This window comes from Barbatula barbatula, assembly GCF_947034865.1.
Source record: "Barbatula barbatula genome assembly, chromosome: 19".
NCBI lineage: Eukaryota > Metazoa > Chordata > Actinopteri > Cypriniformes > Nemacheilidae > Barbatula > Barbatula barbatula.
The window spans coordinates 19,514,323-19,538,991 of NC_136782.1; the positions used below are offsets into that span (position 1 = coordinate 19,514,323).

Here is a 24,669-nt window from a genome sequence, read left to right on the forward strand (position 1 = left end):
TTTAATTTTGCATGTTTATCTGCGTGCACGCTCTGGGCGGTGCAGTCACTCGTGTAAGATTACAAAGACAGATAAATGGATAGATACAACTTTTAATTTCTTCATCAGTTCCACTTCTTCAGCGTGGAATCTTGTTTCAAAGAATCATCAATCAGACAGATATGACTGATGCATAATTGATTTCATTTTGTTTGTATTATCATGCTGCAATGACTCAGTTTCTCTTTCTCTCTCTCTCTCTCTCTCTCTCTCCCTTGTTCTGACCTCAGTGACGTTCCAGCGCGTTGATGGAGGCTTGATGAGCAACGGGAGGTAAGATTCTTGTCATCTGTTCTCTCGTTCTCTTTGTTTTTCCTCGGCATGCCAAAAAACAGCACCGGTTATTATATTTGTGCCAATCAACTGCCTTTAACCTTCAAAGACCAGCCCCTCAATTCCAAACCTCATTCATATTCTGTCCATCATCCTTTGGAAGGTCATCAAAACCATTATCCTCTACAAGGCAGCCGTCTTCCGACCCGTTCTCCTCTTTTAGGGGTTCACGCCGTCCCCGCGCAGCTAGAAATTCATTTTGAGACGTCGCAGAAAGGAGAATTGAAATGTTGTTCTTTAGGTTTCCGTGGGACTTCGCGTGGGGAACACAACCATTTCTCATGGGTCAACAGCTTGGTTAACCTTCCAAACGTCCGAAGTAATTGTCATAACATGAAAAAGGGAAATGTGAAGATGCTGATATGCACTGAAAATGTATAGCTAACAGGTTGGAAACTGCAGAACCATATTGTAGAACCAAAGCCGCTTCATTTCAAGGTATAAAACCAAACGCACGTTGGGATCACAGCAGAGGGTCGTATGTGTTCCCCATGATCAGTTTTATCAACCGATCAAACTGCAGAACGGCTTTGGATCTTCCAGCGTCTCCCCATTCATACACACATCAAGCTGCTTCTAATATCACGGCATGACTGATGGAATATAAGATGAGATCTGCCTGTTTGTGTACCCTGCCTTCTGTCAAACACACACACGTACGCGCACACATCTTCCTTCACGGGCGGCTGGCCGCTCATAAATCTCACCCCCCAAAAAGAATTAGCAGGAACAATTTAAGCAGAGAAGGGTTTTATTTTATCATTTGTCAACCCCCCATACGGCCCTGCTGCCTGTACGGACCCCCGCAGTGATAAATTTGCCTGTCACCTCAGCTGGGCGGATGGAATATGAGCATGTGTAATAATGTAAAAATAATTACCCCTGGGAAAGGCTAGACCAACCCTTACAGATTCCTCAGGCAGGTCTGAGCTGAGTTTTTTCGGGGGGCGGCAGAGCAAAGGAGAGGTATGTTTGAATGACACCAGTTACCCGACGGATTGCGAGAATCAATCGGAGGGGGTTTGAGGGGGCAGGGGGGTCTGTCTGATTTTCGTCCTAGTGTCTTTTATCATATCTGACTGGTCAGATTCAAGCAGAAGGAGGGGGGGTTTGGAAGTCATTTTCTGCACCCGCACATCTTCTCGTTGTCTCTGTTGCTAAAACTGTAGATGAAGGTATATCTGTATCTGGAATTAAAGTCTCAGCAGGTGTCGTGGGTAGCAGACACTATCATCTGAATCCCCCTGCAAGGTTTCCTGCTCAAGTGAAGTTCCGCTGTAATTGATTTGATGATTTCAGATCCCGGGGGTCTCCTTTCCAATCATAGATGATGCCCGATTGTATTTTTTAATAGTGATACCTTGTCTTTTCCTGTATAACACTCGAGAGACCAGGGATAAGCAGTCATCTCTGTAGAGATGATTAAAGGAAACAAAGACATTCATGGTAACATGATTGTAGTCTGTATGTAACTTGTATTTATAACAATGCTACTTATTCTTGTATTAGTATTCCATAGAATGCTTGTTTATGTTTACACAGGTATAACACATTAGGTTTCTAATACTGTATTAATTGATTATCTATCGAAATTTTACCTTTATTATTATTAAATTAAATGTTTTATAATCATAAATGATATAACATTTGACATATATCCCTTGTTTTTTTATATATTAAGTAAAATAATTATTGCACTTCAATATTTCTTAATAGATCATATTAACAAATTGATTTTAATCCATACTTTTATTGTCTGCTTAAAGGTATAAATCTGATCTCTGTAGGAAGTATAGGAACTCGAGATGCAAATTTCAGAGCGATGTCTGCCGATACCAATACCGTTATATTAAATCACATTTACAAAATTCGGAAGATTAAATTAATTTTTCTTAACTTTCTAAATGTTATTAATTCATATAATGACTACTATTGAACATCCCTCTGGTGATGTTTTTAGCACATATACAGTGCACAAATGCATTGCATTCTCTAATAGGAACATAACAAAGATACAAAACGGATTTACGAAATTATGAATCCATAATGCATTTATAATATGAATTTATAATAAATGAATTAAAATACGGCCTAGTAGATAGCATCGTAGGTTAATTGTGAATTGCATTAGGCTGCGAAGCTGTAGATCTATTGACTTGATCTGCTCTTTTGGTTAAACCCCCATGACCAGTGGAGTCTGGGGAGATGATGGGTAAACTGGGCAGAATGTGTTCATTTGTTACAGACTTTGTTTATTGCATTAATTAGACAATAGCAAATGAAGCTGCGTCTGTTTCTCCAGCTTCTCATTGGCTGCTGCCAAATTGCTCGTACTGAACAATTAAGCTTAATCGATCACAGAATAAATGATTCGTGGAAGATGAATAGGCTGCATATCGGTCAGGACTGGAACTGATGGCAACTGATAATGTCGTTTTTCTTTCTCACATGCTTTCATTTTCTATCAACTTGTTTCTTTCTTTCTTTTCTTGCTCCATCACCACACAGCCTGTGATATACGTGTTTATATGGGCATGTTTGTGTGCATATTAGATTTTCACTGCGACGGCATCCAGCAGCCAATGTAAATCTAAAAGGCAAATGCGTGTTTCAACATGCCTTGAGCATAATTTAATGTGCACACTTTTAGTTCAGTCTCCCTCTCTCTCTCTCTCTCTCCCCGTTTCTCTGGTGCCGCATCGGAGGGCGTGTGGGCCTGTAAAACTCGTCTGATTTATGAAGTAGGATTGGGATTAAAATTGCCCGCTCGACTTGTTTACGGCGACCCTCACAGACGCGCCGCGAGGTTGTATTTCACTGTGGCGCGTGCGTGGCAGGGAAGAATTGAGCCAAATCAAATCTCTTTCGTCTCAAGGCCGCGGTGGGCTCCTAGTGTCATAGGAGAGGGATTCAGTGTTGGGTGTCAGGGTCAGGATAAGGCCCCTGGCCCCGCTCCCGGTGATTTGCAGGGCAGAAATATGCCCGCTAAAGCGATATTTCTCAATCTCATCATCTTGCGCTGGGAAGATGAATGCAAGGACAGGGCAGCAGTTACCACAGTCAACATCATCATCACCGGTTCTTACAAATGATCCTGAAGGGGCCGGACGGGAGGGTATGCATGTGTGGGTGTGCGAATTTGTGTTGCCTGTGGTTGTTTACAAGAAAAGTCAAACTCACGCAGTTGATTAATTCTGACTATTAATAAAGAAATTGTGAAGTAACATTCGTAACAACGTAACATTCACTGGATTACATCATCAGAAAAGAAAATCTTCGCATGGTTGGAGAAAACAAACAAAAGCATATTATAGTACACTATTGAAGAATAGCTGACGGCACACAGGAAGACTCTTTAGAAAGAGGTGAGGGGGCACAGGATAGATGGAGGAGGGGCATGGGGGGTTGGCTTAAGTCCTTGTCACATAACTCTATAAGAAGCGAGAGTGTCTGAGGAGGAGCCATCAATTTGAATGACTCGTCCCTCCCCGAGGGCCTGTTTTGGCATTCAGCTGCCACATCGGGGGGCTTTTAGCCTGTCAGGACCCCCCTCCCCATCAGCTCAAGACCCTCCATTCCGGCTCTTCTTGGTTCTTATTAAAACCTGTGGCTTAGAGCGCGACTGGTTCCAATACCCTCATATTGCCCCCGGCCTTAAAAGAACACACGCTATTCCCCCGGTCTGGGGAAAGACTAGCCCCCCTGAGGTTTGATTTAGTTCCATATGGAGAGAGGAGCTGAGGGAGAAAGACGCGTGCTCTGCATTTGCAGGATTTCAAAATGTCCACTGACTTACCGTACAAAATATTTTACCAAAGGTTGGTGTGTTTGCGTTCTTTTGAGTTTTATGACCATGGCCACAAATCGCCTTTTGTCAACAGCAATGAAAGCGAACACAGCAGCCGAAAAAACGTCCTTGAGCGCTTTATTCATCCACCCCTCCACTCTTTTTATCATTATTCTTTTGTTACAATCCTAACCTTCATCTTCCGACAGCTGTTTATTTACATCCACATTCATTCCGATGAAAAGGCATTTTTAGTTAATCACTTTATTGAAGGAATGGGTGTAAAAACACATTTGGGAGGTTGGACCTTTGGCGTCTGTTGCCCATGGCAACGAGCATCCGAGAGAGGTGATTGCAGAGTAAAGTGGTGGTAATAGCTCACAGCACTCACCCTTGCCAGGTTAAAGTCTTAATGATGGTACACAAACACCCTTGGGAAGACACACAACACCTCTTAAAATGAAATCTACAATGAGTGGTTTTGTGCACATAAAAGTGTCAGATGTGTATCACGAAATACAGAAGTTGTATTTGTTTGTGTAGACAGGCACGGGAAAAGTTTTGATCTGATACGTGACATAGATAAAGCACTCCTTAAGGTTTACTATTTTTGGTATTTTGTGAATTTTTAGATCCTAGTTTTCTATTTTAAAAGTTTAAATAAAAAAATCCAGTTTGAATTTCGTTGACGTTACTGTTAACATAGAGGAAAAGATGGTAATCCTCATGAAAATCTTAGCGATACCAAGTGAAGAGAGTGTGTTTTGTTAAACCGTGAGAATAACACACTTCTCTCCTCAGCAGGTTTAACCACACACACACACAAACACAGCCATATGTTTGCATTTATGTCTTTATTCGGACTCCCTACAGACTCTCATGTGTTTAATTCATTATTTCTCAATCCTGTCGGAAAATCTTACATTGAGACAGATTGAGACAGACACGCTGAAACCAGACTCATTAAATGGGACATAATGCCTGCACGGAATTATATATGCATAACATACTCTACATTCCAGTTTTACCATGGTAAACGTTCCATTCTGCCGTATTTTAAACTTTATTATGCTGCTTTCCTTCTGAAACCTGGTATTTCCGTATTCTGTTTTTATTTTTTTCCCATGAATCATTATTATAAGTCACCGTTTATGTGTGTCACTGGGTTTTGCAAATCTCTCACCAATAAAAAGTATTAAAAAGTCCTTGTTAACTTTGACAACAGAGTATGCAATCATTGGTCACCCAAGGTTTTTCCCATTTTCTAAAAAACTGTGAATTTGGACATACAAGGTTTCAGAAGGACATCGACGATTTACATCTGTTCTTGTTAAATCTTTACCGGTCACAAAATTGTCAAAATATGTATCACTTGGGCAGTACCCTTTCACAAAGGTCCTAATATGTACCATTAGGCACAGATACGTTGGCACCAATATGTTCCTTTGTAATACTAATATGTCCCTTTTGAGTACTTATATGCACTTTTTCGGTGCAAATGTGGACTTTTCGAAAGGGTACTGAATATTGTTCTGATAAAGTGAAAAACCTGGAAATATGAGGGAATTTGAAGCCTTGTTTAATAACACTTTTCATTAACATTATTATAGTTCCTCTCATATAAATGCATTTCTCTAATCGTGCTATTCTCTAAAATATTTCATATTTAATTTTCGCCCTTTTGAGTTGGGTCTTTTTAATTATTCAGTTGAATCACTTTGGTCTGAATGATATACTTTTGTGGGTCTGTCTGAATCAAAATGTTTCTCTTTTCCCATAGTCGCCCTGGTTTGCTGAATGCAAGTGATTCTGGGTACCCGTGGCTTGCTGACTCCTGGCCGACCACCAGTCTGCCTGTTAACAGCGGCTCTGGACCAAATGACATCAACAACTTTGGCCGTGGAGGTGAATCTACTTTTAGACTCATTGCAGCATTGTCTAGGAATTTAAGACATGTTGAGTTTATGTACCTGCTTTCAAATGTTATTCCAAATTCATCGAGTATAAAAATCGAGGAGGAGTTTAGTGATTCGGCTATCACCTCACATGAAAAATCTATCTTATTAAAGCAGTATATCACTCAAAAATGTCAAATCTGCAATGAATTACACGCTGTCACACACTTTTTTCACTTTACAGAACACAAAAGTCAAAGTTATTAGGTAGCTCTAGTTTTGGGAATGACAAGCGTTGGGCTCATTCCAAAATGTCCCCTTAAACTATTCCTTCAAGAATAAAGTAAAACATGCCAAAGTTCTTTTTATATTTTTAGAGAATGAATTATCCGTCATGTCGCGTTGATGTCTAAAAGATGTACACCCGTATGCAGATCCCATCGCCCGTGCTTGGACACACATTTATTCATCACGCTCAGGAGACAGAGCCATATCGCCACCAGCATTCCGCTGTCATGCCGAGAATAATAGCCGCTGTTCTGACCCGCTGTCAGACGCAGGAAGGGCTAATAGCAGAGGAGAAGAGAGAGACAGAGAGTTGGGGTTTGAGAAAAAGATGGTGGTCGAGCAGTGAGTCGTAAAGGACAAGCGCAGCTTGAGTTAGGCAGATGCAGACGTTGTATATGATTTTCCCTTCACTACACACACACATATGCAGAGTTTGACAAACCTCCAAAAATATGAGAAGTTGAGTCAAAGTCAAGATTTTGTTTGTATTACGGGTCAAGTGTAAGTATCAAATATTCACAGATTCTTAGTATACTTGTTCTTGTTTGCATATCAAGATGAAAATGAACCTTTAAAATCTTTTTGCCGTTCAGACGTGATGCCCAGCTCTCAGGCAGATAAGACGGGCACCATGCTTTCGGACGGAGCCATTTACAGCAGCATCGACTTCACCACCAAAGGCGGCTTTGGCAGCCCAAGCCCCGCCTCCCAGGCCACGCCCTACGCCACCACCCAGATCCTCCATTCAAACAGCATCCATGAGCTAGCTGTAGATCTGCCCGACGCCCAATGGAAGTCCTCTCTACAGGCCAAACAAGAGATGGCAAGCCTGGGCTACTCACTGCCTGACAAAAACTCCTGCAACAACAGTAAGTGAGGGATCCGTGTGTGCGTTTGTGAACTTCAATTCACGTGAGCCTGTCCGTCTGAGTCCAGCTTTTTCCTTTATAAAGCGTTCCATCATTTGAAACAAAGCCAATTTCTCTATTCCAGAGATTGCCTGAGGTTTGTATCAACGTTAATTTGAGCAACGTCGTATTAATGCTGCATTGTTTTGACGTACACGAGGAGTACGAATGCGTTTGTGGGCCTGCAACAAAATCATCGACCCTTAAATGTGTTTCCGACCAACCGCGCTGCGTTTATTATTTAAATTGTCTTTGGGCTAAAAGAATGTAAAATCATTATGTTGGATTTATTCTGTTTTGAAAAGCTTTTAGATAAATGCACTCAGATTCTTTAATCCAGAAAGTTCCACTATCCATATTAATGAACCTGGTCTCCACGGTTGGACAGAATGATAAATCGCAGACGTTTCTGTAACGCAATTAAAAAACATTTTCTCTTTGATTTGGACTTAGAGACCTCAACCTATGAAATTACTGTAAATCACACATATAAATGTTTCAGTGATCTGTTTAACTTTGCAACAAATAGAATTAATTCCAGGAAAATTATCACTAATGTACGTTGTTAACCTCTGAATAAGATGCTTTGCCAGGAAACTAGACATAATGAGATATTGTTACCGTGATTAAGTGCTAAATCAAGTAATGAGTCTGTATTGTTCACACGAGTCTCGCAATGGGGTAAGACCTGGTAGTTTTAAATACTCATTCTGCATTTACTTTGTGTCGGAAATACTACGGAGAAAATACCTTTTTTTGTCGTTTATAAGATTTTATGTGAAAGGGAAATATACATGTTAAGTAATTCTGCAAAGCCAAGGAGATCCATTTTGACGTTGTTGTATGCCTTGCGATAAAAAGCAAATCATTTCTGATTCACAAACCCCTGCGTCCGAAATTGCCTACTTCCAAACATAGTAATAGTATATAATAGGCGAAAATCAGTATGCGAGGCGAGTAGGATGTCCGAACTCGAAAAGCAGTATTGCGAAAAGTACCCAGATGTTTCCTAGATTTTTAAGTGTGCGTTCGATGGACACTTTACCATCTCATGAACCCGTCACTCATGAGGCGTCATATTTCAAAATGGCGGAAAGCGTCGGCTGTAGCATGTCCGAATTCCACATATACTACTAATACTCATACTAAATAAAATATACTTTTGCTGCGGTCGGGAAGTACATTTCGATAAAAATGTAGTACTACCTACACAGACAGTATGCGCTTTTCGGACGCAGCTAACATCTCATGGTAGATTCTCAATCGCAGTTACGAGAATTTGTGCATCAACGCGAACGCGACATTATTCTGTGTGTGAGCCGCGCTTCGCTTGTTGCTCTAACTGCACGTTCTTGCATGCGCTTGTGCCATCTTGCCCCCCACCTGATGCCACTGTTTTCCCCTTCGCCTCCACTAGCACTCCTTTTCATTCCTGACTACCGATTGGCTGACGGATTGTCTAATAGAATGCCCCACAACCAATCACAGGATTTCAGCACTACCAGCTCCCACAACAGCTCAGATCGGAGCAACAGTCTGTCAGGTTGGTATTTCACTGATCCAGGGTCAGCAGCCCCTCCATCTTTCCTACAGTCTACCCTTTCCCTTTCACCTCAACTAACAGTGGTATACGCACCGTGACATGAATGCTGTGACTGGTTATGTTTTATAACACATCATGCGATTTTAAGAGGTCGGCCGGTATATGATGGCCTGTTTATTTAAAAAAGCACATTCGTCCAAAGAAGAGGGTTTGTAGTGTATGTGACGGGTCCAGCTATTTTTGATCTTTGAAAAGACTAATATAGATTATGGCATACAGATGATTTAATACCATAGATTTATAATAGAAATGTAATAATGTGTGACAAATGTTATGGTCGGTTGGTTGGCACAGCTGACCCAAAATTATAGATATTGAATGACTTTCTGGCCTATCGCTTTTTTTCAAAAAAACATTTCACAAAAAGATCAGCACCGACTTCTTTAATTTCATGGTAACAAGCCAGTGTGTTGTGGTGTTGGTTTCTTCACAGAATGTTTAAGAAACGACTCGGGAACACAAACACAGCACACTCAAACCCTCCGGTTTGATGATTCTCTTTTTCCCCGGTCTTTCCGCTAATGGTTACTAGCAACAATAAAATTCATGTACCGAAAATTACAATGTCATTTATAGGACACAGAGACGGCCCCCGCCCCTCATCTCTCTCTCTCTCTAATCAAGTTTCATAGCCTTTCACAGTAATCCAGCACAGCTTCAGACTTTACATGGGAAGATCTCCAAGCATCTGCCTCAAGTGTGTCATGCACTGCCATTAGGAGTCCAAGGGCAGATTAAGGTCAAACATCTCAACCTCTTCAGACAGGGGTTACAGATCAGCTCACCAAACCAAATCAGTCAGACCTCATTTAACCTATATATGTAAAGTAATGGCGTGTTTAATAACTTGATAAGTGATATAACATGTGTGCACTGTACTGTCTCTAAGAAACTGATTAAGGTAAAACAATTTTATTACAGTCTATCATTCAGACAGACGATACAAATGATTTTGTGGAAATATATTGCGAGATCATTTTTAAATGCCTGTTCCTTTTCCTCTTGATTAATACATTTTCCACCACAAGATTTATATTCAAGTTTCACAAAATGTTGAAACCAGTCTGCACTTTAAAGAAGTGCAGAGAGAGTAAAAGAGAACCATGCATGTCTGAAAGAAATATGGAGAGGATAGGGAAGGGCCTCATTTGCATTTCCAAAGAAAGAGGCTATAGTTCGTGTTTCCAAGCTAACATATGTACTCAATTTGTTCGCCTCAGGTAATGTTTGGGCTGCCATCCAAGAAAATTCAGAAATATTTGGACCTCCAGCGTCGACCCCCGTGATTGTATGTCTCATTTGCACACTGAGCTTCGGAAGCTGTAAAAGGGCTTTGGTCTGTCAGCGATCACTTTTAGACCAGATAGTTAAGGTCAAACTACAAACAACTGTCCAGCTTGTTCAAAAGGCATCCCAGCGTGCACCTCACCAAGTTGGTTGAGAGGTGTATGAATGCTGAATGTGCAGATCCGTTGACAAATGCAGACTACTATTAAGAAGCTACAGTCTAACATGTTGCTGGCGTCCTTCTGAAACCTTGTATCTCCATATTTCGTGCTTTTATTTTTTGCAAAATCAAACATTTTCAAATATTTAACTAATAAAAAGAATTGAAACGCGCCCGTCAACTTTGACAACACATTATGCAATCATTTAAAGTACAGAGTTTTTTCCATTTCCTGAACAAGAAGAGAATTTGGACATCCAAGGTTTCAGAAGGACAGCGATGATATGTTTAATATGATCAAAACCTTAAAGTTTGAAGGGCCTTTAACCTTATTCACAAATTGGGAGCGTTTCGGCCTATAGAGAGATGTCCTGTATCAACACAAAAAGAATATAAATACAGGCTAGGAAAAGAAAACATTTACATTGAGAAAGAATGCAATATGATGCAATTGGTTCTCGTAAACCGTGCGCTCATTGTTAAAAACAGAAAAGCATCCAAGTATCTAAATGTATAAACTACTTCGTGTCATAATCAGAAACATATAAATTTCTTTCATAGAAAACCCATAAAGTCTTTCTGCTGTCCAATTAAAAGGCAATTATTTTGAAAGCTGTTATTACTCCTCCTTCCCACTGTACCATACAATTAAACCATAATTCACAGCACAAGACACAACACATCGGAGTTGAGCAAACTCTCAATGATGCATCAATAAAGATCGTTCGGTGTGGCCAGAATTACGAAATACTCCTCAGCGGACCTCAATCCTCCCAAATGCACTTGAAAACACCCTGTTTATCTCAGCGCACTTGTGGTTCAGGAAGTGACCTCATGTTTGTCAGTTGAATTGCCACCCCGTGGCACCCTGCCTCTCCCTCGCATTTCATACGCCAGCATTTTCAGACGCTGCCCGGGGTCCTCAGCAGAGACTCGTTTACATTATTGATGCCCTCTCCTCAACAAACAGAGAAAGAGAGAGAGAATGAAAGCGCGCGGGTGATTGAGCGATCACGCCATCTCTCCATTTATTGGCTGATGCCGAGCGTCACCCAGAGGAGCGATTAGGAAACCCAATTACTTCCCCCCACTGCACTTCCACTCCAGCCACTGCTGCCTCCAGCCTGTTGTTATTTTTTTATTACTAGCATGCTTTATTCATCTTCGTTTGACACTTCTATCCCTCCGCAAGACTCCTAATGCCTCTCGCTCTCCCTCTCTCGCCGGAACAATAGCGCACAGTCAGCGAGAAGTTCCGCCGATGAGAACTCGCTCTAATAGGCGCTACCGCCAAGAGCGTCGTAAACGTCAGGCTTCGTATGACGGATCTGCCCTGAACGGCGCATAGCTACAGTTCTGGCATGTTTCTGGTTTGTTCACTCACTCGAAGGGACAGTTCACTTAAAAATTGTTACAAATAGTTTTTATGTACTTATCCACCATTAAAAGACACATTTTAAAGAATACGATTGAACCACTTTGTTTCATGCATTTAAATTAAAGGTGCCGTGTGTAATAATTTGCAGGATCTAAATGCAATAGAATCAACATAGCTATGTCTTGAGAGGTGTATAAAGACCTCACATAATGAAGCGTTATGTTTTTATTACCTTAGAATGTGCTTTTCATATCTACGTACACTGCGGGTCCATTCACCATGTTGTTTCTACAGTAGCCCTAAATGGACAAACTGCTCTACAGAGTGTGTTTCATAAATATGTTATCGCCATTCGGTAAAGAAGCGAAAATGTGCCGTGTCAGCCACCATAGTGCTTCGAAAAGGAGGAGTGGGGTGAGCCGTTGGCTGCAAGATGCCGCTAAAATCTCCACATTGCTCCTTGTGTCTGAGGAAAGTACATATGATTCTTCAAAGTCTGTTTGTGTTCAGACGCTTTAAAATTCCATGAGAGTGAGTAAATAATGACAGGATTTCCCATTTCCATTTTTGGGTAAAATTCTTTAAGGGTCTAGAAAAGGTTTAGTCTTCACAGCCCAGAATGAGCCCTCAATTGAGCTTTTACAAAATAGTTTTTTGGACGTAAGTTATAGCCATGTCAGCATCCTGCCGCTATATTAAATGATACGATGTTTGAATCCACAGGGTTGCCTAAATCGGAGCGTTTTTGAGGCGGCAGGGACGATTAGAGGCCATTGGCAGAGAGATGAAGCTGACAGATAGAGTTCCATACAGCAGGAAGGTTGCCAGAGGAGGTTTTTCCCCCGTTTACTTTTGGCTCTGTGTCCAGATCTTTTATGTGGGTGGATCTGGCAACAGTCGGCAGTCGCTGATCATGTAGAGTTTGCCAGCAGCGGCATTAATAATTTACAGTAATGAATCTCTCTGCGTGCAGCCTTCAGAGGACACACATATACATCACATCCCCGGCCCAAATGTCTTCGTTTGCCATTGATGGCTGTAACATTAAGATGGTTTTGGTAATGAGTTTATGACAAAAAAGCGATTCATGTGCTAAGTACAAAACCGTACGGAAGTTGTTATTGTGCGATCGTGGTTGAATGCATTCTTACGCCTTGAATTACATGAACTTTGTGTCAAACATTTCTTCTCAAATTTCTCTGTACTTTGCTTCGTGAAAAGAAAATTAAGTTTGCACTCGTAAAATAAAGCTGGCAAAGATATTCCTGCCAGTTACAATGACAGGCAATCATGGTAACAGAAGAAAGGCAAATTAATATCTGTTCAGCCGGCGTTTCTCTGCTCTGTTAAACCCTGACATCTTTGAGGCCTGTGCTTTTATGGCTGTGTCACCCAAGGAACATATTGAAGGCAGTTGTGTGCAGTGAATTTAGAAAGCCCAGTTGTACGTGGTAAAATGCAAGCAGTTAAATTTGACACTGGTTTTGCAAAAGCCTTCAATTACCCCTCAGAATTTCATGTGGTGAATAAAATTCATGTTTTTCTAGGCCAAAACGTGAAACTCTCTATTCACGTGTTGTAATTGAAATACCCCAAATTTTGATGTTATAGGTGGGAAAGGAGGAAAGAAGAAGAAGACGAAAGCGAACGCAAAGCCCACCAAGATGAACGGGTCGAATTGGGCCAACGTTCCACTGCCTCCACCTCCAATCCACCCTCTTCCGGGAACAGAGATGGACCACTATGCCACAGAACACCATGATGCGGGAGGGTAGGTTATATGGTTTTTACAACTTACTGTAAGAGTCTATACTACAAATTCAGTGTCTATCTAAAGAATGTGACCCATGCAAGCACTGGATAAAACAAAGTCAAACCCGCTACGATTAGGGAATTTCCCAAACGCTTTGTTCTGAACAGCTAATATCTTGCATCAGTCAATCCTTATTAATTAATGATTTGGAGAGTTAATAAAGCCAAAGTACGACCAAATGATCTATTTATTGTGTTTATTATTAATAGACGGCCTGTTTCTCCCAACGTGTAATATTCACTTTGACAAACCAATCACGCTCAGCAACTTTCCCCTCTGACGGCACTCCACCCCGACGAGATACGGGCGTCAGCCCATCTGTACACTTACAGGAAACATGAAGGTGGTGATAGAAATTAAATCTCCTGCTTGAGAGGTGTGCTTGCCTTTCAACCCCGTTAATTTTCATCTCTGAAAGTCATCTGCCTTAATAGGCTCTCTGGCAAATGAGAAGTCTTCGGAGCTGTAAATCTCACCACTGTCTTTAATGGCTTCAGATTAAAACTGTTATGTCCTACGGGATATGCACTGACAAATTCCTCTAATGAACATCGGCTTTATGACGTGTATTATTTCAGCATGTATAAGCACAGTTCCGGGAAATAAAAAAACGCAGTCATTCTGCTGGAACTGTCTTTATTAAAAATGAAGTGGCTTTTTTGTATTTAACCCAAGATTTACATCATATTTACTGGGTTGGATGTTATGAATTATGATTTCATCTTTATTTGTTCCAGGTATGATAGTGATGGTTGGGGTCCACCGTTGCCCGTCCAGACGTACCTGCACCAGGGTTTAGAAGATGAGCTAGAGGAGGAAGAAGAACGGGTGCCCACTCCGCCCATAAGGGGCGTGGCCTCCTCTCCTGCTACCGTGTCTTTTGGGAAACAGTCCACGGCCACTCTGAGCCCCTCTCCACGTGAGGAAATACAACCCATGTTTCAGGCCCACCTCGAAGAGCTGACCCGAGCCTACCAACTGGACATGACCAAGCAGACTTGGTAAGATCTAAAGAGTACTAAATAGTGCCCTCACAAAGAAAGTTCTCCCAACGACAAAAATGATGCTTCATCCTCATGTCATTCAAAACCTGTATGTGAATCTTTCATCTGCGGAACTCAAAAGAAGATATTTTGAGAAATGTCTCAGTTGTTTTGTGGAAGTCAATAGGGGTCAATATTGTTCGGTTACCAATAACGCTCCTCAATATATCCTGTTGCGTTCTCCAGATTAAAGAACACTTATTTTTGAGCAAACTATCCGTTTAAGAGCTCGGCCTTAATTTCATCAGATACAGTTTTTCCTTTGGGTAAAAGTGTTTGCTAAATGAAACAAAATCGTAATTGTAGTTGAATTACACATCAAAATGATTCGGTAATGATTTGGTGTTCGTAAGGCGCCATGCTATGCTTAACCTGTCGCCGCTGTTGCCGCTTAACCTGTTGCAGATGTCAGCTTCCGCCTTAATGAATATTTCTCACAGTGAATTTTTGAAGTCAAGGGAGAGCCCATAATTATATGTGAATCCTGGCACGGCCGCATCAAATCACCAGCACCGCACAAACACACACATACTGTATATAGACACAGAGTGGTGCTGTCATCGAGCTTCAGCGTCTTCCTGGTGACAGCCGCTGCGAAGACACGCCTGTGGTGGTTGCCATTGTATCTCCTTCAAGCTGCAATTAGCAGGTCATTGTGTTAGCATGCAATCCGTAGCGCCGCTGAATTAGCCAAATTGTCCCAATTCATCTGAGACATGACAAGGAATGTTCTAGGAATACTGACAGGCCGCACACCCTACGCATTTCTCTTTTGTCTTGACTTGTCGCTCGTTGACACCTTTTATCTCCCGTTGACAGCTTGTGAAGCACACGCTTATGCAAAACAGCGTGTTGTGTTTGACTTTGATGTTTGGTATTCTCTGAAGGCACATGCAGGGTGGGCCTTACCCTCCCCAGGCCCCCGCGCCACCCGTGGGCTACATCTCCAGCACCCTGGTGTCCGATATCGAAACGGACCTCCCCGATGAAGATGAGGACGATGAGGACGAAGGGTATGAGATGTCGCCACCGATCAGGGGAATGGAACACACGCCAGGCTCAAGCATGGACAACTTGGACAGCTCTGTAACGGGTGAGCTGGGATTTGTGTTTGTCATGAAAATGCACACTGATGGTAAAACTATTTTTAAAACGTTCTTTGTTGGACATTCTGAAGACCTCTCCTAAACCTTTCGGTGTACATTTAGATGGCCGGTGGAGATTGTGTTCATTCAATGCATTAAGCATTTGCTTAATATCTCATCCGTCGTCCCCATAATCTAAGATTTCTATCTTTCTAATTCATTTCAGAACTCAGTTTGAACCCAGTATGGACAGAAGAAAAAATATATAATTCAACAAACCTGAGGAAAAATGTTTAAAGTGGTTCATTAAAATGCAGTTCATTCGGTCAGAGACACCAGAGGATACGATCTGGTCACATCTCGAATTATAAAACAAAAGGCACATGTGGCTTAGAGATAAAACAATAAAACAGTGGTCTCTAATCTAAAGGCTGCACATCTCTGTCCAGCGAGCACTTGGAGATTGTATTGTTCATGTTAACATGGAAAGCGGTCATGTTTTTTTTACATTTGTAAAAACAACGTATGTGTACAACGTGGCTTTGTTTGCCCTGAAGAGAGAAAAACTCTTATCTGTAAATATAGCAACATCATGTAGTCATTATGACCGTGTGGGTGCGTGTGTTTACTCCCACCTCAACTATAGGGCAGTGCATTGAAAGCTAGAGAGAGAGAGAGAGAGAGAGAGAGAGAGAGAGAGAGGCCGTATGCATTCACTGCATCACAGCCCATTTCCTCTTTTCGCCTTTGTAGCTTTTGAATAAATCTCACGTTCACGTGGCTCCGTTTCCCCATTCGAGACAGGAGGCACCGTTTTCATTTTACAGCTTTATTGGGGTTTTATGGGCCGCCTGTCAGAGAGGACTCATGAAGGGTATGACATTGCAGGGATAAAAACTCAGAGTACTCTGTTCTGTTTTAGCCCTGGACCGAGCCAAACCCGACGTTGATCTTCATTATCACTGGGCGTCATTTTCACGTCTGAGGACAGTGTGCTTATATGTATACAAACAGAAAGAAATATCAAAAAAGAGAAAGTATGATCTATGTAATGCAAACTTTAAGGGAACTAGTAGTATATGAAAATATATAAAAGCAGAAATAAATAACAATTTGGGGTGAAATTTCCCTTTCAATGAAGAAGCATGGGTCATCCGTGACACATTTTGGACTGAGAAACACAGAGCAGGTTCTGTTCACTGGTGTCTGTGGACTCCTGTAAGACTCTCGTCGGCTTCGTTTCTTTATTTTGGTCTGCAGTACTTGCTTTAGTTTGTGCCCACAGTAGCGCCGGCCCGACAGTAATGCCCCAATTCTGCCTGAATCATTCTATAGACAAGACAAAGACGAGCACTTTAGTTAATTGAGAAGACCTATTTCTTTTGGATAGTTCTAGCAAGCCTGAGAATCGTTTTAAAGGTAACCATATTTTCCTTTATTGGGCATAATTATTTATTGCGTTTATCAAGTTTGTGAAACCGAGAGGCCATTAAGGGTGTTGTAATGTCAACAGTGAGCTCACTGTCCAGCTCCTATATGCTGCTCTCACAGACTGCACAGAGAAAGTGGTCACGTGACGTGAGGCGAGGGTCTCCTCCCATCATCAAGAGGAATAATGACGACGCTTAACGATAATGCAGATGAGGCCACGGGCCGGTGTAAATCAACTTTGGGTGGGTTTTATCGTCCTGCATTACTCCAGTCGTGACTGATATGGGAAAACAAACTCGGTATTCCAAGCACAAGGAGTCTTTGTCCATAAAATGTTAAAAGATTTTTTCATATTTATATAAGCTGCAGTATTCTAGCTTCAGACGTTTGCCTGTGTACTGCCAGCTCTGAATTAAGAACAATTTGTGGGAAGTTCTCTTCACGGCACGCAGTATAAAGAGAATACGGTTTGCGAGCGCGCTCCAGAATTTCTTTTGGATGAAGGATTGTTATTGTTTTGCAGCTGCCAGGGTTATTATACGGTACAGAGTGAAAGCTCAGTGTTTTGGAGGATCTGGTTGTTAAAGGGGATATTATCTCTGGAGGTGGGAGGTGCTCAGGCATACAGCAGGTATTCTGCAGGAGCTGTCTCCTCTGATGGGAAGGTGTGTGCCTGCTTCTGTCTTTGCCAGCACATCCAATTCATTATACGCACTCCTGTTTTTGCTGAGAGACGGTCTCCAGAGACTCAACTGTTTTTTTTTTGGTGAAAAAGTCGTGTGCTGTTTCTGAGCACAGGAGCTTGAAATCGGGAAGAGACTGCAAGAAAGAGATTCGTTTCCCAAATCTCTCTTAAAGACATAGTTCACTTAAAAAGTCGTCACTTATTCACCCCCATGTTGTTCAAGACCTGTACATGATTTTTGTCTTGTGTGGAACACGAAAGAAGATATTTTGTAAAATGTTTCAGTGGTTTTGTGTCCATACAATGGAAGTTAATGGGGGCCGATGTTGTTTGCTTACCAACGTTCTTCAAAATATCTTCTTTTGTATTCTTCTGGATTAAGTCACACAGGTTTGTAATGACATGAGGATGAATAAACGATGAAAGAATTTTCATTCTTGTATGAACGATCCCTTAAACCTTCCCATACGCTTCCCTTATCTTTCATTGGTTTGACAAACAGGAAGCCCTACCCCAACATGTTCATTAGCAGTACACGAACAATACATGACATCAATCTATCACCAGGACCTCATTTTGAAATGCACAAACCTGCACTCACAAGACCGAAGCCAAAAAAGATTACCCCGGGAACAGTGACTGTATCCACCTCAACCTCAGATCATTAAACAATAGTCGCGTCATCTCGCATCAACTTCCCCGAGGATGTTTGCGGCTCCTGCCATCAATCAAACGAATCTGTGCCGTGACTATGACAAGCGCCAAAAAAGCAGAGTCGCTTTGATCGCGCTGCGTGTTTCCATGCGAGATATCAGCTGCCTCACCCGAGGCCACGCGCAGGTGCTCATGCTCAGTTCCATCAGAGCAGTCAGAGGAAGTGAGGTCGCTGCTGATGGGTAGACAGGTGCCTGCTGTTGTGTCGTGAGTTTATACGGAGGATGTGGGCAGAAAAAGTCTTTGTTAGCAGAGCGTAAAGCATGATCTTTTAGACATGAACTAACTGTTAAATATAAATGATGTTGGAAAAAATGTAATGTATTACCATTAAGCTCCTGTTTCTCTGGATAAGACGCATTATAAAGCTGGTTAATGTAACGCCCCCCGCCGCCGCTCCTATGCAGGCTCTATGGTGAACGGTTGGGGTTCGGCTTCAGAAGACGATGACAGGAACTTTTCCAGTCGTAGGTCCAGCGCCGGCAGCTCATCCGACGGGTCGCTCTTCACTCGCTGCAGCTTCGCACGAGCCCTGGTGGCCGCCGCTGACAAGGCCGGATACCGTCTGGACGGCACCAGCCTAAGCAAGAGAGGTCCGTCTGGAAGAAACCCGAGTCTGGACTCTGGCGCTAGTTCACTTTTAACAGAATCTTTTCCTCTTTGACTGCCTTTTGATTTTTGCACTTGTGTATTCTTGCAATTTATCTTGAGGGGTTTCGTGTGCAGCATGTTGCAGATACTAACATCTTCGGGTTTGCTGAGTGTGTTTTCATGACGGCTGTTTTCACTTAGCAAAGTTTCGATCCCGTGCTTTCAACATAATGATTCGTGTTGCGCTGCGAATGAATTTACTGGGAACGGATCAGGTGCTTATGTTCCTTCCATTCTTTTGTTATGCCTTTCGGCTTTGACTTCATCTCTTTCCATTTCTGTAACGATCTTGATTGTTTGGAACTTCCACAACAATTCATGAAGTCGCCCTCACAGTCTTGAATCCGTCTCGGGGTCAAGTTTTCTCCAGCAGGCTGCATAAGAAAAATGAAATATATTGATCGATTTTGCTGCGTCTGGATCAAACTAACAAGCTATCCGCCCTCCTTCTGAACTCTCCTTTCACCATCTATTTTTTTTTCACTGCAGGATTTCGATAGCATTTATTGCTGCTTCATAATCATGGTTGTCTCTGTCTTGCAGATAAAGGTCTACATCACAGACCTCGTCCTTCCAGCCCGTTCTCCACAGACGGAAGCACGGTGGGCACGCACAGTCTGGGTCACCAGCGGGCGGCAAGGCCCACCCGCAAACACAAAGGCCCTGGCACAGCCCAGAACCGCCGCGATGCCAGCGCAGACGGTGAGAACATTTCATTTCAGTTTCTTATGATTATACAAACATATGTTTAGACAAATATGTTCCAGAATGGGGTTATTTTTGGTTACATAAGATGGAGATGGAGGGTCAAATTAGCAAACCTATGATCTGTTCATTCCGAATCCATTACTTATCAATTAGGATGGAATCAATATTAGCCTTTTAAAACCATTTAGGTAGCTACAAAACACGCCCAGTGCCAAGGTGATATATGCACAATGTATATAAAAAATGTGACACACCTTATGTATGAGGTAAATTTACACGCCATTGTGTGACAATTTACAACTTTTTTTTTTAGATCTGCCCCCACCTCCAGAACCTCCACCCTGCCAGTCGGCTCGCATTCAAGGGGCGAGAAACATGTTCAATCCCTCCGATCGCCAGGCCTCATCGCTAGAGAGACAACCTATGATTGGCCTCGAGGAGATGAAGAGTTCTTTGGACCGGCAGACCCGAACATCACTGGAGCGCCATTGGCAGGCCCAGGATAGACTGGGGTCCATAGAGAGAGGCGAGGAGAACAGGAGAGGGCAGAAAAACGGCCCTGTTTCAGGTTGGTCTTAAGATGCGAATTAAGGGGGTAGAGAGACATTTATTTAATTAATTGATTTAAATTATCAGTTTTATACTGTATATAATGAATGAACTTATTATCTATAAATGTTTTAATTCATTTATTGTTATTATGTTAAAAAAAACTAGTGTTATAGCGATACACTGTGAAATATTGTGAAGAAATGTGAAAATACCACAATAATATATCACACAAAAATTATAGGATGAAACATTTACATTTTTAGGTATTTTTACAATCGATGTCTGTTTAATCCTGTTGATTGAGTTTCCAACATGTGACATGGATCAACATCTATTATATTGTAATTTTATGTAGTGTTTTATTTCATTATCTCTTTAAAAAGTTGTCTCTAGCATTATAGCCTTCCTAATTGTTTTCTTAATTTTATATTAACGTTTATTGTATTTGTATTCTTCTATTAAAATACTTTTTCTATTTTTATGACTCAACATGCAGAGCATTTAGTTAAACTTTAAATATTGCCAATAGACCTGAAATACGTTTTACTTCAATATTATCTTAGGTCTTAACTTACTTTGTTCTTTGTAAAGAAATCTTGAACTAGACATTTTAGATGTTTTAATAAGAAAACAAGACCAAAAAACTACGTGAGAATGTCATTTTTCTTTATATACTTACAGGAATGTGTTAATGATAAGGAAATAATTTCAGTTTAGTTTTTTTAAATGTTGTTCAAAATATCACTGTACTATCGTAATTGTGAACCCGGTTCATCAAATTGTAAGCCTAGTTCCTACATATCACAAAAAAGAGTCAATACGGTACACGCGTGCATACGTGTCCATACGATTTTGGACGGATCTGCTTGGCACAATAAACGCACTCTTAATTTACTAGAGCGAGCTTGTAAAATGTTATCTTGCTATCATGGTCGCCAGAGACAGATGTTTGACAGCACCAGCTGTGGACCCTTGGCATTCATTTACAGTCCCCGTTGTACGGAGGCCAACCCGGCCTTCTCCAGGATCCCGCAGACAGGAGGCACACTTATCCGCACAGATGTACCCTAATCGCTCTAGCTCTCATTTTTCACTGTATACACACACGCTGCAATGAGGCAGGAGCTCCATCTGTGCCTGTCTGATCATTAGGATCCAGCATTCTGGCTCACATGAAGCACAGAGAACCAGCGAATCTGGCCAGACCGGGCAACCCTTCATGGTCCATCTTCAACTTTAGTTTGGGGATTCGTCCGAGCATATTGGTAATGGGTCAAAGCTGGCTCGCGTTGGTCAGACACAAACCAAGTATGGATAGTTTCCAAACTGGAAACTGCCACCCAACCTACAGAATGAGAAACACCTGCTGACATTTTCAGCTACGTGTAGACGTTCACCGAGATGTCTCACTAGGGTCGTTAACGTATGGTTTCGTGTCTTTTTTTCAGATGAGGTCATATTGCTGTACAACAAACCGTCATTCCCATCTCCTGGGGGGCACAGCTCATCTGGGACAGCTTCATCTAAAGGCTCGACGGGTCCTCGGAAAGGAGAGGGGACGAGGGGACAACACCAGCGCTCCAACACTGAGCAGACCGACAGCGGATACATGGGGCCCAACGCGCAGTACTCTGGAGAATTATGTTAGTCTGGGATTTATTGAGAAGCTTTGGTTGTTTGTTTGAAAGCGATTCTAATGTATTTGTTCTCTTTGCGTCTTCAACAGAGTGAGCCATTTTGATGGAAACAGACGAATGCCTTGATCTTTGCCGGATACGTGGCCTCACCTTCCCGGTGCAATGAACTCGTGAAGCGTCAGACGGAAGAAAAGAAAAAAAGAATAAAACGTCTGAAAATGACCAACTGTATATGTGATGTAAAGATGGACGTGCTACCCACAACATCCCTCACCTTCCCCCTTAAACTTTTCATTCACAGAAAAAAAGAAAGTCATGGGGAAAAATACGCTACGGATTGCCAACGTGGGCGAGCCCGCGGAAGGGATTCGAGTTTCCTGTAAATATATTCTTGACGTCAGAGATGGAAAGTGGCATTATTGTTATTGCATCGCTATGCAAACCGAGTTCTGTTTCCGCGCTCTCCTCCCTCTTACGCTGTTGGTCGTTTGTACGATAAGTGAATCGATGGGCTGTGGTGCCATAGAAATTATGTTGTCATCCATCATTTGTTAATACTTCTCATGAATTAATTGTTGTCATTATAATTATTATAATTAATTATTTTCTTTTGCACTGCAATTTTGGTGATAAGCACAAAATTATAGCTCCTGCTGACATGAAGAATTGTGGGTAAGGAAATGTGAAGGGGAGTATCTGTACTGTAACTAGAGATTAAAAAAATATATAACAGTGTACAGAGATATATTAAGAGATGCCTGCATCTATGGCGGTGTAAAGATTTTCTGCAGTTGCGTTCCTCTGCGGTAGAGGAGCTAGACCCTCTCCATGCTGGAAATGGGCAATCTGGTCACAGATAGGTTGAGAAAACTGTCTCCAGGGACATTTATTAAAGCGGTTCTGCTTTCAACTGTTCCCACTGCCCTTAGCATTTCTACTTAATAGTCAAATCTAGTCCACTTGGTCCGATTGGAATTTTTTAACTACACTGGACTTCACACACAAAACTCTTCGTCCTCACTGTCGGTTGCTTGCTTCTGTTTTACATGTTGATCATTTCATTTTTGTATTGGTCCATCTGAACAATTTGTAACACGGCTAATGTTCGGAGAAGACTTGCGAGATAATTCTTGTGTTTTTCTTTACTTTTTTTATCTCCACTATGAAAACAAGCACTTGAAAGCCATATGAACAAAGCTACAATGCCCCTGCCTTCCCGGAAGGTTTCTGCCTTTCTAAAGAGGTTTTGTAGATGTTCTTTTGCTTGTCTCGAGATTCGAGTGGAGAGTCAGGTACTTAGTTTTACTTTTGTTGAGCACTTAATGTATCTTGTTTTTGACAATGTCCCAAGCCTTGCTTTTCTTTCTCTGGTTCTTTTGTTTTTCCACGGATTCGGTTTAGATCCTTTGAGTGTCTTTCGATCACATAAATCTAAAATAAATAAAAAACAATAACATTATGCCTCGCAGAAAAAAACGCATAATCGCTAATGCAACGTCTTTAGTTTGGGGACAATTTGTCGAACGAACTGTGTTCACAGACACAATCCCCACTTGCACATCACATGACCGTTTACCGTCCGTTTTTGCGAACAGTCCAGTAAATTCTTTCAGTGTCCTTTTTGGTTCTTTCGCCCACTTTTACGAATATAAATATATTCTGAAAACATGACTTACAAAAGGCTGCTCAAAAGGATATTTTTACTGGAGATTCTTCACGAGTTACTGGTCAAATGACTGTTTGCTTTCGTTCTTTTTCGTTTTCGTACTGACGACTATGAACACACTCCCAGACCGGGCCGTTGTTCTCAAATGTTTCACGTTTTCTGGAATTCACGTCATTTCGATGCTAACGTCAAGCTGTTTTGGAATAATGAGGTGCGAACGAGTATCTCAGGTGATTTTACATCTATAATGGGTGGTGTTGATGTGGGTGTATATAAATGTATAAATTCATATGCATCCTCACGTAAAGAGAGTTCATTTCATGTTCGCTATCGAAACGTTTTCCACCCCGTGTAGGCCTACCTGATGGATCGCTATATGCTCTCTTCCTTTTTGGCCCCGTCGACAGTGGATGTCCATTTCTTCCTCTCATCTGAAACGTGCCGGTACACTAAATGTCCATAAGACAAAGATGTCACTTACAGAACATACCAAAATTAATATTGATATTTCTAATGTCTAATGCATTTTAGTGTCTTTTTTAATACTTGTTTCTTTAAACATCACAGTGTTGTTGTTTTTTTGTATTTATTAAGATAATAAAGGTATATTGTGAAAAATGCATAAAGGTTTGTGGAATATAAAATGCTTCTCCTTGACTTCATTTCACGCTGTCAACCGAATTCAAAGATTGTCTTTTATGGTTTGTGTGCAATGCCTCCTATCGTTTTACAAACAGAACAATAACAACAACAAAATATTTTTAAATTCAGATAATGCAATAAACGTTCCCCTGAAAATGGAACACATACAGATCGTTTCTGAACGTATTTTTGGCACATTTTGGTTGGTCTTACATAGAAGATAATCTAGATAATGATGCCGTAATGCTGTTCTATAACTTGAAAAATCTTGCAGAACTATTTATGCGTATCTTGAGTTACTAAAACCTCTGTTATGTTTAAACGTGTAGATCTCAAAAAGCTAAATAAATAGCGTCATTGGGAT

At 41.5% G+C, this 24,669-nt stretch overlaps 1 protein-coding gene across 4 annotated transcripts in view; it reads left to right on the plus strand.

Moving 5' to 3' along the window:
• Positions 1-24,469, plus strand: part of robo2 (roundabout, axon guidance receptor, homolog 2) — a gene marked incomplete at its 3' end in the record, with an annotated part of 154,085 nt that extends 129,616 nt beyond the window's left edge. Inside the window, exons 12-22 of one of the 4 annotated variants that reach the window (XM_079482164.1) lie at positions 270-312; positions 5,940-6,064; positions 6,936-7,211; positions 13,290-13,449; positions 14,229-14,492; positions 15,422-15,627; positions 18,857-19,042; positions 19,644-19,802; positions 20,122-20,376; positions 21,809-22,003; positions 22,087-24,469. In XM_079482164.1, the coding sequence (XP_079338290.1) occupies positions 270-312; positions 5,940-6,064; positions 6,936-7,211; positions 13,290-13,449; positions 14,229-14,492; positions 15,422-15,627; positions 18,857-19,042; positions 19,644-19,802; positions 20,122-20,376; positions 21,809-22,003; positions 22,087-22,088 (1,871 nt within the window). Of the gene's footprint in view, positions 1-269; positions 313-5,939; positions 6,065-6,935; positions 7,212-13,289; positions 13,450-14,228; positions 14,493-15,421; positions 15,628-18,856; positions 19,043-19,643; positions 19,803-20,121; positions 20,377-21,808; positions 22,009-22,086 lie in introns of those variants that run through there. The other 3 variants (XM_079482167.1, XM_079482166.1, XM_079482165.1) reach the window with 3 other exon arrangements.
• Positions 24,470-24,669: the final 200 nt, after the last annotated feature.